Source organism: Dermacentor albipictus, chromosome 1 (genome assembly GCF_038994185.2).
Source record: "Dermacentor albipictus isolate Rhodes 1998 colony chromosome 1, USDA_Dalb.pri_finalv2, whole genome shotgun sequence".
Classification (NCBI taxonomy): domain Eukaryota; kingdom Metazoa; phylum Arthropoda; class Arachnida; order Ixodida; family Ixodidae; genus Dermacentor; species Dermacentor albipictus.
In genome coordinates, this window is record NC_091821.1 from 37187614 (window position 1) to 37203238 (window position 15625).

General features: G+C 43.6%; 1 protein-coding gene across 5 annotated transcripts in view; it reads right to left on the reverse strand.

Moving 5' to 3' along the window:
• Sec31 (secretory 31) overlaps nucleotides 1-15625 on the reverse strand; it is a 189609-nt gene that overhangs the window by 17098 nt on the left and 156886 nt on the right. For 4 of the 5 annotated variants that reach the window (XM_065430740.1, XM_065430739.1, XM_065430736.1 and 1 more), the window contains 2 exons: nucleotides 4946-4987; nucleotides 2714-2851 (listed from right to left, as the gene is read on the reverse strand). In XM_065430740.1, the coding sequence (XP_065286812.1) occupies nucleotides 2714-2851; nucleotides 4946-4987 (180 nt within the window). The remainder of the gene's footprint in view (nucleotides 1-2713; nucleotides 2852-4945; nucleotides 4988-15625) is intronic. The other variant, XM_065430738.1, reaches the window with a different exon arrangement.

Sequence of the window (15625 nt, forward strand, 5' to 3'; positions counted from 1 at the left end):
AAAAAAAAAAGAAAGAAAGAACCATCTGTGCACTTTATCCATGCTAAGACAACAGCTATTACAGTTTGTTTCCAACTAACACCAAACGCGACATGTTACTGGTTAGGACATGGCAGATAAAGCACCAACTCGATCACAATGTTTTGCTTTATTTCCTTTATTTCGTTCTGGTTAACTCAGGGGGAGCCTGTTCAAGGGTGCCGCTTTATGATGCGAGTGAGAGCGCAGTCACGTGGTATTTTTCATATTTTGCAGGATTTATTTATCAGTCGGAAAAAGTTTGTATGCAATTAGTACGTCGCTCAAAATCCCGCAGTTAGATGTCCCTTGGCTGTGCCTACAAAGGCATCGTTGACACTTTTATAATTAGGATAGTACCTCTCGTGTTAGATAATCATTTACAATTACCTAAATAAATCTAAGTAACTAATGAATTACTGGTGGCTACAACACTGTACTGGAAACAATATGCATTACGTCTTCTTCAAGTAACGTAATTGCACTTTTTTAATCTTGGTGCATCATAGTTAATTGGGGCGTCCTGTATATATTTATGAACTCTGCATGCAAGTTTTAAAAATATAATAAAATTTGTCCTGTGTATATATTTAAATATATTGTGTATGTGCATGGTATCTATAGTGAAAATTTAAAACAATGTTGAAGTGCGGAAATATGGATGTGGAAGCCACCGCTGGTGCTTCTAATGCGCTTGTCTTCCTATTGTCAGGATTTGCAAAAATAAAGCGAAACTATTATATATGAATTAAAAGCCGTGCACGTCCGCACCAACAGTGATGCCGTAAGCTATTAGCAACAATAACATTTTAAGTGAAAAGGTAGAGGCAAGTCAAAAGAAACATCAAATGATGTGGGTGACAAACATCTGGTAATGACAGTTTAGGTGTGTTTGGGAGAGGGGGTAGGCTTCGGCATTGCCCGGGGGGGGGGGGCTCAGGCCCTAGAGCCCCATGTAGTCGGCACCTATGGCCGCGCCATTTTCCATTCCACTTTCTGGGGTATTTATGTTTTACTACTACAGTATAACTAACCCTAGGAGTGTTAGCCAGCACCACCACTCACGAACCTTGACGACGGATGTGGAACATCCTTTCTGCTGTAGGCGTCACAAGTATGTGATCTGGGTGACGGCAACTGGTCAATAAAACTCGCACGTGCTACCTGAAGGCATCAAGGTTGCTGAACTTAAGACCCTCCTTATGTAATGAACGAGAAGAAAGGGAACCGAGAGGCGTGATATTTATTAATCATATCGTAAGGAGTCCACAAAGACACCGAAGACAACATGGGGGAAATTACTTGTACTTACTAAATGAATTAAAGAAATAAATTAATGGAAATGAAAGTGGATGAAAAAAAAACTGGGTGCAGGTAGGATACGAACCCACGTGTTCACATTACGCGTGGGATGCTCCTACCAATCGAGCTACCGCGTCGTCGTTTTCCCATGCACTTTCTGGGGCATTTATGTTTTACTACTAGAACTAACCTGGGAGTGTTAGCTAGCATCACCACTCACAAACCTCGGCAGCGGATGTGGAACATCTTCTCTGCCTCAGGTGTCGCTGGTACGTGATCTATTTGGGTGATGGCAAATGGTCAATAAACCCACACGTGCTACCTGAAGGCATCAATGTTGTCAGATTCGAGACCCTCGAAATGTAATGAACAGGAGGAAAGGGAACCGAAGGGTCTGATATTTATTAATCATATCATAAGACGCCTGCAACAGCATATCTCGCTAAAGTGAAAGTTACTGGCCGAAAATATTGTTCAAGATCGCAGTCGAGCACTAAATGAACCCACAGCAACCTTCACAAAATCATGCTCTGTTGCCTCTTTATGAAGGCGATGACACTGCACCTGGTGGTATATTGCTAATGCCACAAATGTAGTTTTTGTTTTGTATCCGATTGTAACATGCAGGTAATTTTAAGACCCATTTTCTCTGAAAAAAGGTGCACATTAAATTCAGTTAACCTTGGTAGTAGCACTACCTTACCAAATTTATCACACTAGTGAAAGGAATTTATTACAAACAGTCTGAAAATTTTCAACTACTTTGCTTAAACATCTATAAAGTTAGAGGCAATTGTAGCTGAACATCTAGGTTCGCTATCCATTGCCTTTTAAAACCTCCAACCCAGCATGCTTTGCTCGACACTGAAGGACTGGCTCATGTACTATATAGCCCTGCTAAGTTTTTGCCGCCGCAATGCAGCCACATTTTGGACTACAGATATAAATCACACAGTGGTGTCAGCAAGATCTACACTTGTACTTTTAGCAGTGCTTAATTTCATGTTTGCTAAGTTGCATGTCACAGCGACACATTCATTACAGGAGCAAGAAGGCGGCATATCTTACAGGAAGCTAGGATTCAGGTTATTGGTCTTTATTTTCTGCACAAGAAGCCTACAGAGATTGCCAGGATAAGCTGCTTTATCTCTGATGTGATTTAATCTTTTTTCCTTTAAAATTAAATAGCCTAGGCGAGAGATCACAAGCTGACAACACAAAAGCTCCCCACAATGAATGGTGGCATTACCAACCGTCTTGCACTTCTATTTCTAGAATACCAAGTCTGCCCTTGGTAAAGTAACTTACATATGCTATTTCATAAGTGTCTGCCAATGTACCAAGCCTAACCTTATATATTTTCATTTAGCACCCCTGTAAGCCCTGTACTTACGGGGTTGACAGCAGCATGGGCACAGTTCAACCGTAGCTCCTCAAAAACCTCTTGTAAGATTTGATTCTCCTTAGGAATAGGACCTTTTTCCTTTGGTGGCGGTGGCGGGACAGCTGGAGATGGAGGTGCTGCTGCCGCCTGGTTCACAGTCATGAAAAGTACTTATTAAGCAACTTGCTCGACTAATGTAAAATAATAATGGCACAAGCCTACACATACACTATATAGACTGGAGTCTGACTGTTAATTAATTAGTCTAGCAATGCTGACAGTTGGGCAAGTTGGTGACCAATCATGGTGTATAAAGCAGTGCACAGAAACACAACACAAAGTAGCGCACATAAGCGTTGTCCTGTACGTTGTTTTGCAGTGGATGTCCTGCATGTTTATTCGACTTCTTTGTGTCGTGTCGCTGTGCACTGCTTTATACATGAAAACGATTGATTAGTCTACTGCACTTAATGGTACCAAGGTAGTCCCACAGTTGAGAGGCTAAGCCCACATTGCTATCTATCCCTAATTGACTGAAACTTCCTTGACTTACAAATTCGACACATGCCACATGCAAACGCAAGATGCTATCTGCTTCCTAGATAACCTGTTTTACTTGAGACACAATAGTGACAGTAGGGTGTACGTAAAAATGCACCCCACATTTTTCATGATGGCATGTTTACAAAAGAGCAGGGATATTGTACCAGTCAATTTGATAAGTCACTGCATTCTGATAAGCCCTGCCTAAATCTGTCTCATCCAAGGTTGCAATCGTACCTTCCCTTTCACTTGAACCATGCAAATGTTGCTCTTGCTTGGCATACACCTTCAAGAAATGTTGAACAATGCCCTTTCTCCTGCTAAAAATGTGTATTCTTCCAGATCCAAGTGCAAGATTTCAGCATTTAGAATAGTATCACTTGGAACAACGTAGTTCGCTTTAAAGAAAAACTTTACATCTGCTGCTTCCAAAGTGCTTCGAAGTGGCACAAAGGTTCAAAGTATTAAAGACTGCTCCTCATGGTTAATTCCTTTTTAACTTTTGCAATGACTTCCACATATGGCAATGTGCACAGATAATAAAATGATTATTTCTAGCATTATGTCATCATAAATATAGAAAAGTACGTCCTTTCAGATTGAGCAGCTAGGAAAGGATGCTGTAAGAACTTTACACTGATGCACCAATTACAACATACAGCTCAGTGAACCATCCAAAATTAATAGAGGAAGAAAAAAAAACAGGCTAAGAGATGTTATGGTAAAAAGAAATTAAACTTCTATGCTCCTTTAAAACTTAGCAAGACCATCTCACATGAGTGCAATCTAATTAGGAGACAAAAGCAGGACCTAATAAAACTACAAAATGCTATGGTCCCATGCTCAGGCAGACTTCAGGCAAGTCATGGCTGCCTGAATGTATTAGCTGCACAAAATGAAGCAATGGAAAATAGCAGTGGCAGCATCTCCCCCACATAAATGCTCAAGTATTTGCATCAATGCAAATCCTTGGTGCATTATCTTATTTGCACCGTGGACCTGGATATCAGGTTTAATACAAAATGTTTTTTTTTGGATTGAATACTGTCTTTGCAGCAAAGATTTCCTTTTTTTTCCCACCACTTCATTTTGGGCTTACAGTACATGGCAATTTAAGTCTAAAGAATACAATTTTGTTCTTCAGATGATGCAGATCCAGACTGCACATGTGTTAGTAGTTGAGAGGCAGGCATTTCAGGCACAGGCTTGTTAGCATGGTGTGTGCAAACTCGAGCGTATTTGCAAGCCACTACAATTGTAGTTATGGCGGCTGCAAAAAGGGGTTTGAAAAATTAGGAATGACTAGCCCAGAGCTTGACGGTCCTGAACAAGGCACCACAAAAAAATAATTATAAAAAGACAAAGGAAATTAACTAACTCTCTTCCCACAGAGAGAGCCTAAATATTTTGTCCTATCAGAAATTGAGTTTAACAGAATTTATTTTGTCAGAGCAAAAAAGGTTTATCAAATGTTCAGCTTATAAAAAAATCCACCTTAAAGAAACTTTGGTTCAAATGTTTAGATTCCTTTGTATATGCAAAGCCAATTAAAATTTGATTCAAGTGCTCAAAAAGTATGACACAAATACTTTCTATATTTAATCTTTGATACCCTGAACTTGCCATCCTCTTTCCCAAACTCCTCACTACAGCCACTAACATTCAAGTCCTCAGTTGCGGACAATGAGGTTTACTTACAGCGGCAAGTGGATTGAGGATTGAAAGGTGAGGAGGAACATCCTTCACCGTCAGAGAAACCAAACAAAGAGAAAAACATAAATAGACCAGCCAAAGGTCAGAAACCACCACCAGATGCACAAAAGCCCAATGACATTGCACCATTGTACTCTTAAATTAAATACAAAAGAACAAACAAAAAAAAGTCAAACGAAATCAATATTGAAGTAAGGTCTTCTCTCAGTTTACAACCTTTGCAGTAGTACATGGCTCGGAAAACTACAATGAGCACTGAGGAGAAACAAGCGAACATAATTCAAGTGGAAAACAAGGCAGTTTCACGCAGCATAAAAGACACAATTCGCAGGGCAAGAAGCTATAAAAATTAGTACAGTTAAACCTCGACATAACGACGCCGTATATGCAGCAAAAATCTTACGTTAAATCACAAATTTCGTTAAGGTAAAAAAACAAACTCTGGGGGTTTTTTAGGTGCCAAAACCATGACGTGACTATGAGCCAGCCGTAGTGGGGGCCTCCAGATTAATTTTCACTACCTGGGGCACGCGCACCCAATGCACAATACATGGGTGTTTTTGTATTTCACCCCCACTGAAATGTGGCTGCCGTGGCCGAGATTTGATCCTGTGCCCTCGGGCTTAGCAGCGTTAAGCTAAGGTTTTCACGTTTCAGCAGGAAAAATTGCTTCACAAATTTCTACAACAGTCCTGGTGGATGATGTCTTGGTAATTAGCATTTATGAATATAATCCCGCAAGAAACTTAGCCAATACTTATCGGATCCAAAGCATGGGCATATACGATAGCGATCCTGCAGAGAACACAGCTTCCGCGCACATCATACCTACTGCTAGCGACCACCATCACATAATGCTGTGCATACACATTTGTCATCATCATCATCATTATGGCCCATCACATTCAGCTGCTATTTTGTTTTGTGGTGATTTACACAGTCAAGATCACAATAATTTCATCTCTGATAATGCTGATGCAGCTTGACTACATAGTAATAATGCATGTTCCTCCCATCCTTTCTGAGGTGCTCGTGAGCTCCCTTCTATAGTTGGCTCTTCTGACGAGACATTTATTTGAAGGATCGCCAGCCGTTTGTGCGCAGGCACAAATAAGAGTGGACGTCAGAGAGAAAATCTGGGGGCTTTTGCTCCTTGAATATATGGCTCTGCCTAGGCACTACGGAGGATGTTTCTTAGTGCATCTTGTATGCGTTTGTCTCCTAGACAAGCCAGCATTGTGGAGCGCAGTCGAGTTTGTTTACGCTCTGCTGCTGGCTGCCTGCGCGGTGAGCCAGTGGGCACGGACGCCCCATTTGGCGATTGCTGTGTCTGAAGGGGTAAGGTTCTGACTGGTGTTGTATAAGCCATGGGTCGCTTTTTGCATCGCGATGATAGAATTTTTTTTTTTTTTAGAGGCACTGCTCCAGGAGGGCACATGTAACCGCCAAACAGAGGCCTCACGAGAGCACCCGAGGTTATAATAAAGCAGGCAGCACAAGATTTAAGGGGCACCCAAGGGGTAGCGGGGGGATCAAAGCTGGAAGCAGGGCGGCCCGTGGGCTGGAGCTGCAGTCGCCGAAGCGTGCCAGGGGGCGCTCGCATAAAAAATTGGCTGTCCGCTATCGCGGACAGCCAATCTTATACACCCTTGGTATGCGCAGGGCTCGGCGAGCTCCAACCGATGAACCGGTCCGGGTTCTAGCATTGGTGTCCCCGTTGCCGCTTTGGTGTCCTGGAGGTACAGCCAATAATGTGAAATAATGACACGTTGTTGTAATGAGTAAAAAAACGCGATTGAATAAATATAATTACGCCCAGCCGCCAACTTGTGATGATAAGTTCAGTACTACTGCGCCCCGTGACATCAGCAACACCAGTGAGAACTTTGCCTCTGAATACGTCGGACAGAATTTGTCGCTCCGGCGGCGCTGATGCCGAGTCGGCCACCGTCACTGGCGGCCTTTCGCCCATTTGCATTCGACCACGGTTGCTAAGGCCTTCTAGATTTTCAATATATGCAGCCTGGGCTCTCTACTACGGTCGCAAGCTATGATCCGCCACGACTGACTTAGCACGAGCGCCACAGGTGCGAGACAGCCTGTCTGACACAGCGGTCGCCACATCGGGCGTCTGTGCCTGTTGCTTCACCTATTTTACTGTGGCAGTAGCCAGTGTCTGAGCGTAAACAAACTCTAAAATCACTAAAAAGATTGCAAAGTTCAACTCTAGTTGACCCCTACATAATGTGAAGTGTTGCAGCACGAGACGTCGACGCGCATCAAGCTGGTGAGGCCCAAGCGTCCTCAGATGTGCGTGGTTGTTTTTCTATTGCATAATGTTTCCCAAGTGAGACTGAACTGGAGGACTTTGCCAGAGTACGATGCCAGCAGAGCGAAACTTTACGCTGCCTTGAGCAGGGAATGGCAGCGCGTTTGGATTACAGACTTTTAAAAGCATGAAGTGCACTTCCAATGGCACTATGCCATGTGCGCTGCAACACAGATAGGTGAAGATGCTCATTGCAATAGGGTTGATGGCAATAGCTGTGAATACAGCGCACGACAACCCGCAAGAAGATTTGCTGGTAGTGGAAAGGAAACCGAGTGAGCGCCGGCATTTTCACGTGGCATAGGCAGGGAAGTACTGCAGGAAGCTGCTGCAGCAAGTGGCTACTGCAGCAAGTGGCTACTGCTCGCGATTGCGCACAACTCACGCCTCTTCTTGTTTACATGGGAACTAGTGGCCCGAAAACATATCATAGAATCGCAGTTTGACAACATACTGAACGTTACTGCCGAAAGACCATGTTTTCTGGGAACGTATCAACCAGCAAAAATGGAGCGCAACTCTATTGGGTCATTTTCTTTGTTCTCGATCGTGAGTGCCGGTGCCAGGAAATCGTGCGAAAACGGGATCATATTGAGGCTCTACTGTAGTAATTAGCGTCAAATAACTTTGAAGCGAATAGTCCGAATATAGTTGTGGACTATTCGCATTCAACCTTGACAGGAGAGCAAAATGTTGACAAATATAAAAAAGAAGTTGGTTCTTTACTCACAGAACAGGAAACAGGTTCATCTCTGGAGTCAACTTATTTTCAAAGTGCCCCTTATTCAGATAATTTCATACAAAAATGGAAGTTCAACCTTTATTACAACTCCAGCAGCACAAAATTTGTTCATAAGTTCTTGCCCACTGTTGTGATTCAGTCTCCTTAAATTTTTGTGGTGGTGGAGGACGTGTAAGCATTCTGCACCCGCCCATTGTGCATCGTTTCCGTGAAGTACAACCTTGACTGTGATGCTGGCAGTTCATGCCGTGTTCCGTAACTTCAGCTTGATGCTTTCAGTCTATAAGCGAGCTTACCCCATTCCATACTGTAGGCACACAGACAACCTTCGTAGGCATGTTCACCGCTTCTGCGGTCCTCAGTCTAGCCTAGCCCGCACATATGAACTAGGGCCCGATCACCGATGAGCAGGAAAATTCACGCAACACTTTGCTGTCTGCCGCCGCGCCCGACTTGGGTGTTAGGACTAACCAGCGCTGTTTCACCGGATGGCGGCCACCAAGGTTACAATCTATGCTGCATTGATGCAAATCTATTCACAGTGGCCGTACAGTTCTCAGGAAGACTTCATGGCAGCCCAAATTTCACCTGGAGGTGTGGTTTCACAGCAGCGCACGTCACGCTGCCGTGAAACTACCTTTATGGCAAACTTCTCCACCGAAGTGAATATTGAGTAGCATAATATTCGATAGAATATTTGAAAATATCACATATTTGCACAAGCCTAGCAATGATGCACCCACCGTGGGGCTATGTTTCTTCTCTTTTGCTTGCCACACGGGTTCCAGGTGCATGCATGCAATGTGCATGAACATTACTAAATTGAAACTGCGAAACAGTTCCCTAAATTGTGGCAAAAAATCTAGGGTGTTCAATGGTACTAAGATCACAAATTGAAGAATGCTCTTCATATAAAGAATTTAGCTAATTCAAGGTTCATTATAGCATAGTTACCATCCTGCAAAGATAAAAATTTGTGAAACATCCTGCAAACACGAGGTGGGGAGCAGGGGGAATAGAGTGCATCTTTAAACATAGCACACAAGCAGCAGAAAAATTACAACACGAGGTACCGAAAAGCAGCAGCATGTTTTCAGTTCACGGTTATCTTTTTCAATTCCTTAGTTACCTCTTCAAGTTACCTTTGCCAATTCAGCCTAAGGAACTGTTCTGAGAAACTACCTAGATGCAAGTATAGCACGGAGCTCAGCGATTCAAATGCGATAATTGGATTGCTTGGTGGCCTGTGTTTTTCTTTTCTTTCCTTTTTTTTTTTGCCACGAGAAAGGTTTGGGTGAACACTACCGCGCCAAATGAAGTCACAATGTGTCACAAAGGCACTCACTTTCATAGTTTACCACAATGTGTCAGCTCTGTGTCTCCAGCACCCACAGTTGGTGCAAAAAGCAGCAGTTTACATGTCAGCCAATTCTTACGTTTGAGTAGCTGAGCATTGCACACTCAGCTCTATGTGGCACCTTGCATTACTACGAGAGGGTGGTGCTGGTACCATCATGATTTCTTTTTTAACAGCACTTTTTTTTAACATTGCACCGCCCCACCTTTCAAGAGGTTTAAACTATTTTCACCAACAGAACTGATTTTTCATAAAACTTAATGCAACATTTGTAAAATTGGAGACCAAATGGGAATTAGCAAAGCTTACTAACGATTCAGGAGCCTTGGCAGGTACGTTATAGTATTGAGGTTCAACTGTACTGTATATGGAAAAAGTAGCGAACTGTAAGTGGAGCTGAAAAATTAATGTTGAGCCAGTTTACGACCAACTGCTTCGTGGCAAGTGTTCACTATGGGAGTTTGTTATAATCACTGTCCCTGCCCTCAATATAGCCAGCCTATCAGGGGGTCAAGATAGGATGGGAGAAAAATTTAATATACAGAAATAATCCCTTCCATTTTATTTACTTATTTACTTTCTTAAGAGATCGATAACCGAGTTCTACTTACCTGCCATATCTTTTTGAATCTAGGCCAATAGTTTTTTTTTTTCAAATAATCATATACCAAACTCTAGGGTCGGCTCAGATTACAGGATTTTAAAAACTGCACCAGTTTGCAATTGAAAATGATAAATATGCGGTGCATAGCTAGTGCCATCTACAAAACACCTACAAAACTCAGTATTGCAGCCGCTACTAGCTGTGCCAGTAGCCAGCTGGAGTACACAGCGACATCACCATTTTGACCTGTGTCGTATTGGCGTGCGGCATGGCGTTATCGTTCAAACGAAAATTGTGCTAGCCGCAGAGGCATTGTCAAACGTTCAAGCCGGGCAGGACTTCAGCATCAATGAGAAAAATGTCCATCATTGGAGGGAGCAAAGGGAGACACTTCTTACATGTGCCGCAATGAGGAGATAACAGTGATAAGGAAGATAAGCGTGCGACAACAGAGAGGAGCTGTTCGCCGCGACTGCGCTGCATTTCGACACGTACGAGCCTTGCTGCAGTTTTCGCATGCGTGGGCATACGGACGTGAGGTTGCGCGCATCCACAAGCGTACAAGGCTAGCAGCAATGATGATGTAGAGTGAGCTGAGCATGTTCATATTAAACAAATGTTTTTGCAAACGCTGTTTTCACTTTTTCGTTCAGCCTACATTTGAGGTAAGTTTTTTTATTTTTTCTGGCTTTGGACATTCAGGGGTCGGCTTAGAACTGGAGCTGGCCTAGATTCGAGTAAATACGGTATATTTGAGAATTGCACTCTTGATATGCACTACCTATTCACATGTCTGCTGCATCTAGCGCTCCAATTATGCAGTGGCATGGTGACTAAATGTCTTTGATGCACGAATTTTATAAAACCATGCTCTATCCCACACTTACTGCTTGATTGAAGTCAAGGCTGACAATGACAGCCACTGGTTATCAACTCCCTCTTCACACACCACTGTCAGAATAAAGGGCAAGCAATTTGACCTTGAAATATGAAACATCCCAGAAGGTGGCAGATGGCAACTTCCTGTACAATAGACATGTTCTGTCCAACCTTCATGTACACTAACTATAATGGCAGACAACCTTTTCTGGCTATGAAGGCAAAGCTACAGGTGGAGAGGTATCACACCTATACCCTGTTTTAGTAGTTCCGTGCAGCACTGTGGAAGCTACAGGCTTCTTTGACCAATCAGGTGGGCGAAGCCATCTTAAAGGTGCCCTGTCTGCTAGCAGCGAGCGCTGCAGTGCAGGCAGCAGGAGCATCTACTAAGACTGCAAGTGCCCCCAATGAGATCAGCTGTTGTGATAGCAGTGATAGAAATTTCATTCCATATTCACTGTAACACAAAAAGGTGCGCGTTTTTAACATATTTCATGATACAGAGGAGAAGGAGGGTTGCAGAAATAGCGGAAGCGGAGGATACAGAAGGAGCACTCGGCTAGCATGTCGCACAGGATGGTGGTGTTATCTACGGATCTCTCTTGTAACATCCACTTGTACATGGTGCGCTTGTTGAAATTCGTAGGTGCAGCTATTTTCTGAATTAGAATTCCTGCATGTTTACCGCACTCCCTCTGCACTGTTTCAAGCATGTTCCACAACTTATTTGTTACTTTTACGTAAAAGAGCAGCTGGGAACAATACCACACAAACAAGTCTGTGAATGCCATTTTTGCCCAGGAAGGAGTTATTGAATATTTACCTTTCTTCGAAGCGCTAGAGAAAAAGAAGCCAACTGCACAGCACACGACAGCGCGGACACGGAGAAGACGAAAAAGTAGAAGAAAAGGCAGCGTCTGTCATGGACTGCATTCGATCTAATTACTGTAAATAATGTAAATACAGTTGTGTTTCATCATAGGCTGTGACCATTTATTCTATAATCTGGTGCCAAAACCCGCTGGTAGTTTTCACCGGGACTCTACACGCCTGGAGTGCTCATAGGAAACTTTGAAAGTGAAGACAGCACGTCATAAGGACAGCGGAAATCTCCTCCGAAAGCCAGACGGTACGACCTGACTGGACCATCCGCCGTTACCCTTCGCCGTGATAAGACACCTACTCAGCGTCCCTCCGAGAAGGTGAGCGAGGTCACACATTGTTGAAACACAAGATGAACTGCCTCAAAGTCCTCAAAGACAAGCGAACGGCGTGACGCCGGATGAATACGCGTCTCATCAATGAACCGAAAGCCGTGATTGAAAACGCTGACAGTGCAAAGATTTCATCTTCGATCAAACGACTACACGCGAATAATGCGGACTTGGACAGGCTTAATGCCGAGATAGAAGAAGCTATCCTTGAGGACGAGTTCGCGACAGAATTTGAAGCTGTGTTGACTTATCAAGATGCTATGCCAGGAATGTTGGGGAGCTGAAGGCTAACCCAACATGGCTACTTTGTCAAAATCAGTGTTCTACTACTGCCCCCTCCCGCAGCTGCGGGTTCATCACATGTACTCGATGATCGCGCCCCACGCAAATCAATCAAGCTTCGAATTCTACAGTTGCAGACATTCGACTGACAGCTTTGTCAATGGCCTGCTTTTTGGGAGCAATTCAAGGCGTCTGTGCATGAAAATGAAAAGCTGACATAAGGAGAATGATTTCAATATCTGAAGAATCTTCCGAGTAGTGCAGCAGCAGTTTCAATTTCTGTCTACAAGCGACAGGCGAGTGCTACGACGACGCCATCGAAATTCTAATGAGTCGTTTTGGCGATAAGCGTCGCATTGTGCAGGAGCATCGTAGCCAGCAGTTGCTTCCTCAGAAGGTGTACACAATCTTCGAAGGCTATTGGATTATGTACAGTGCCATATCAGAGGCCTGAAAGGTCTAAATGTTAGTCCTGCCAGCTACGCAACTATGATGATGGACATTCTGTTGAAGGCACTGCCAGCAGACATTGTCATTGGCTATTACCGAAAAGAACACAGTTCAAGGTCATCACCGTCTGCTATTGACAGTTCAGGCTCTGCACAACATCAAGATTCAACGACAGCGACAGCCGATGAGGAGTTGCAACAACTCTTGACCTATCTTCGCGTGGAAGCTGAAAGCCGAGAAAGAAGTGGAGTTCATGACTTTAAAGGAAAGAAATGCACTAAACCATCTGCGAAGAGAAGGAATTTGCACTCCTCCTTACCAACAGCAGATGTCCTGCAGTCTTCCTCGAAAGTTAGAGACAAGGAGTGTCTTTTGTGTGGGTCTTCAAAGCACTCAACTTCAGTTTGTGACAGCAGCATTAATCATGAAGAAAAGTTGAAGAAATTGGCTACAGAGAACCGATGTTACCGATGCACCGTGAGAGGACATCTTGCGAAAGACTTATCGAAAAGTGAAGCATGGAACATGCAGAGGAAGACACATCTCCTCAATGTGCGATCCCAAGTGGAAACCTAAGAAGATGGAACAAGAAAGTCCCATAACCGCGAACAGTCTTCATACCAGCTCTTGTTCGTATGTGGATGCTGAGGTTTTATTGCAGACATTTCGGGCATGGATCATCTGAAAAAAGCAAAGGGCCTACATTTGTGGAATTGTAGACAGCGGAAGTCAGCGCATGTTCATTCGTATCCAAGACACTTGGCTTGAAAGAACTTGGATCTGTTAATTTACAGCTAAATATTTTTGGACGGACAAGCTCAGTTACCATACAACATCGCTTTGTCGAACTAAAGCTTCGCAGTCAGTATGACAATCGGGAGTACCTGGTACAGGTCAGTGAAGTACCGTTTGACTGCAAGAATGTTGTTCAAGTACCACTCGAGCATGACTTTGTAAGAAACATTGAAAGCGACAGACACCTTCTTGCAGATAAGCTCTTGTTACCGGGCATGGCTACTGTTCCTAGTATTAGCCTTTTAATTGGTGCTGACCAACTATGGCAATTCATGCCCGGAGAAATTAAAAGATACCACGGCCAGGCAGACTTGGCGGCGCTGGGTTCTGCATTTGGCTGGATGTTACAAGGACCAATTTCGTTGAACACCTCTTTGGAAGCAGCACTCAACGCATGCGTATTGCGAGTAAGTGCATTTACAGACTCTATCGATGATCTTCTTCTGAGGTTCTGGGAGTTGGAGAGCATCAGGATTGTGCCAGTCGACAACACTCCAAATAAGGAACCTAATATGGTGCTAGAAAAATTTGAACACCATATCGCCTTCGTCAACGGTCGCTACTAAGCAGCCCTTCCGTGGAAAGAAAGCTGTGGACAACTGAGACAATCGATTGCAACCACGGAAGCGACTGATGTGTCTCGGAAAGAAAATGAAGAACAATCCAGAGTTTGCCGTAGAATATGATACCACTATCAGGAACTATATGGAGATGGGTCACGCCGAGAGAGTACCTAGCCAAAATGATGCGCAACCCTCTAAGCTCTACTACATGCCGCATCACGCTGCTGTGCAAAGCGAGTCAACAACGACTCGAGTACGAGTAGTTTTTGATGCATCCGCTCACGATCCTGATTCATCGTTCCTCAATGACCATCTCGAGAAAGGACCTAAGCTACTAGCCGACTTGGTTGCTCTTCTCATGTGTGTTTGTATGAACCGTATTGCTATGACGACTGACATTAAGCCTTTCTCCAGATTAGCATAAAAATAAGCCAGAGATGTGTTGAGATTTCTATGGTTCAAGGATATACCCTCTAAGAGATAACCCGATCCTAAAATTGAGGAATGGTGCATGACAAGGGTGCCTTTTGGAACAGTAGCAAACCCATTCCTACTCAACGCCGCACTCCAACACCACCTGAAGGGAGTAAAGGATCAAACAGAAGAAACAGCCAAGTTGCTTGCTGCTTCTTTCTACGTTGACGACCTACTTATAGGAGCCTATAGTGAGGATTCAGCTCGAAAGGTATACAGAGAAGCAGATGGAAGATGCTGGAATGCGACTAAGAAAATGGTCATCAAATTCTAACCTGTAATTTGTAATTACTTGCATGTACCTTATTTTGGCCAATAGAAAATAGGGGCAAAGACATTCTGATTCACCATTGTACACCATATTTACTTGATTCTAACGTGCCGTCAATTGTAAAGCGCACCCGTTTTCCGTGACAAAAAAAGATGTCCTTATTCGTAATGAGCACCTGTTTGCTGTAACCTAAAAAAAAGAAAGGGCCTTTACAGTACCGTACACCTCACTCTTTCATACATAAATACAACTTTTTCTTACTTGGAAAAACAGATTTACTCCCAATGCACTAAAGTTGAGATGAATAAAAAAAGCAGCTTCGGCCGAAAGGTGAAGCATCGGTTGCAATAGCAAATTAGTAGACAGCTATACGAAGTAAAGATAGTAGCTTTATCGGCCGTATAAACTTGTAAACATTAGCTTACTAACTAAATTAACAAGCATGGTGTCACGCATGCACCAGCAAACATGAACACATTTCACTCGATGATCGCGAAAACTTGCTATAAAAAAATTGGAGTGAGGAAGTGCGGAAGCACGAGCGAGCGAATTGACCTTTGTGCTGCCTGTCACTTCAACACGAACTAAGCGACGAGAACACAGCGCGGTGTGCCTAGACATGTAAACTCTGACCTCATCGCAAACCGCTTTCAAGATAGGGGCCGTGCAGCCGCACCGTATGCAGCAGCCGCCAGAGTAGAACAC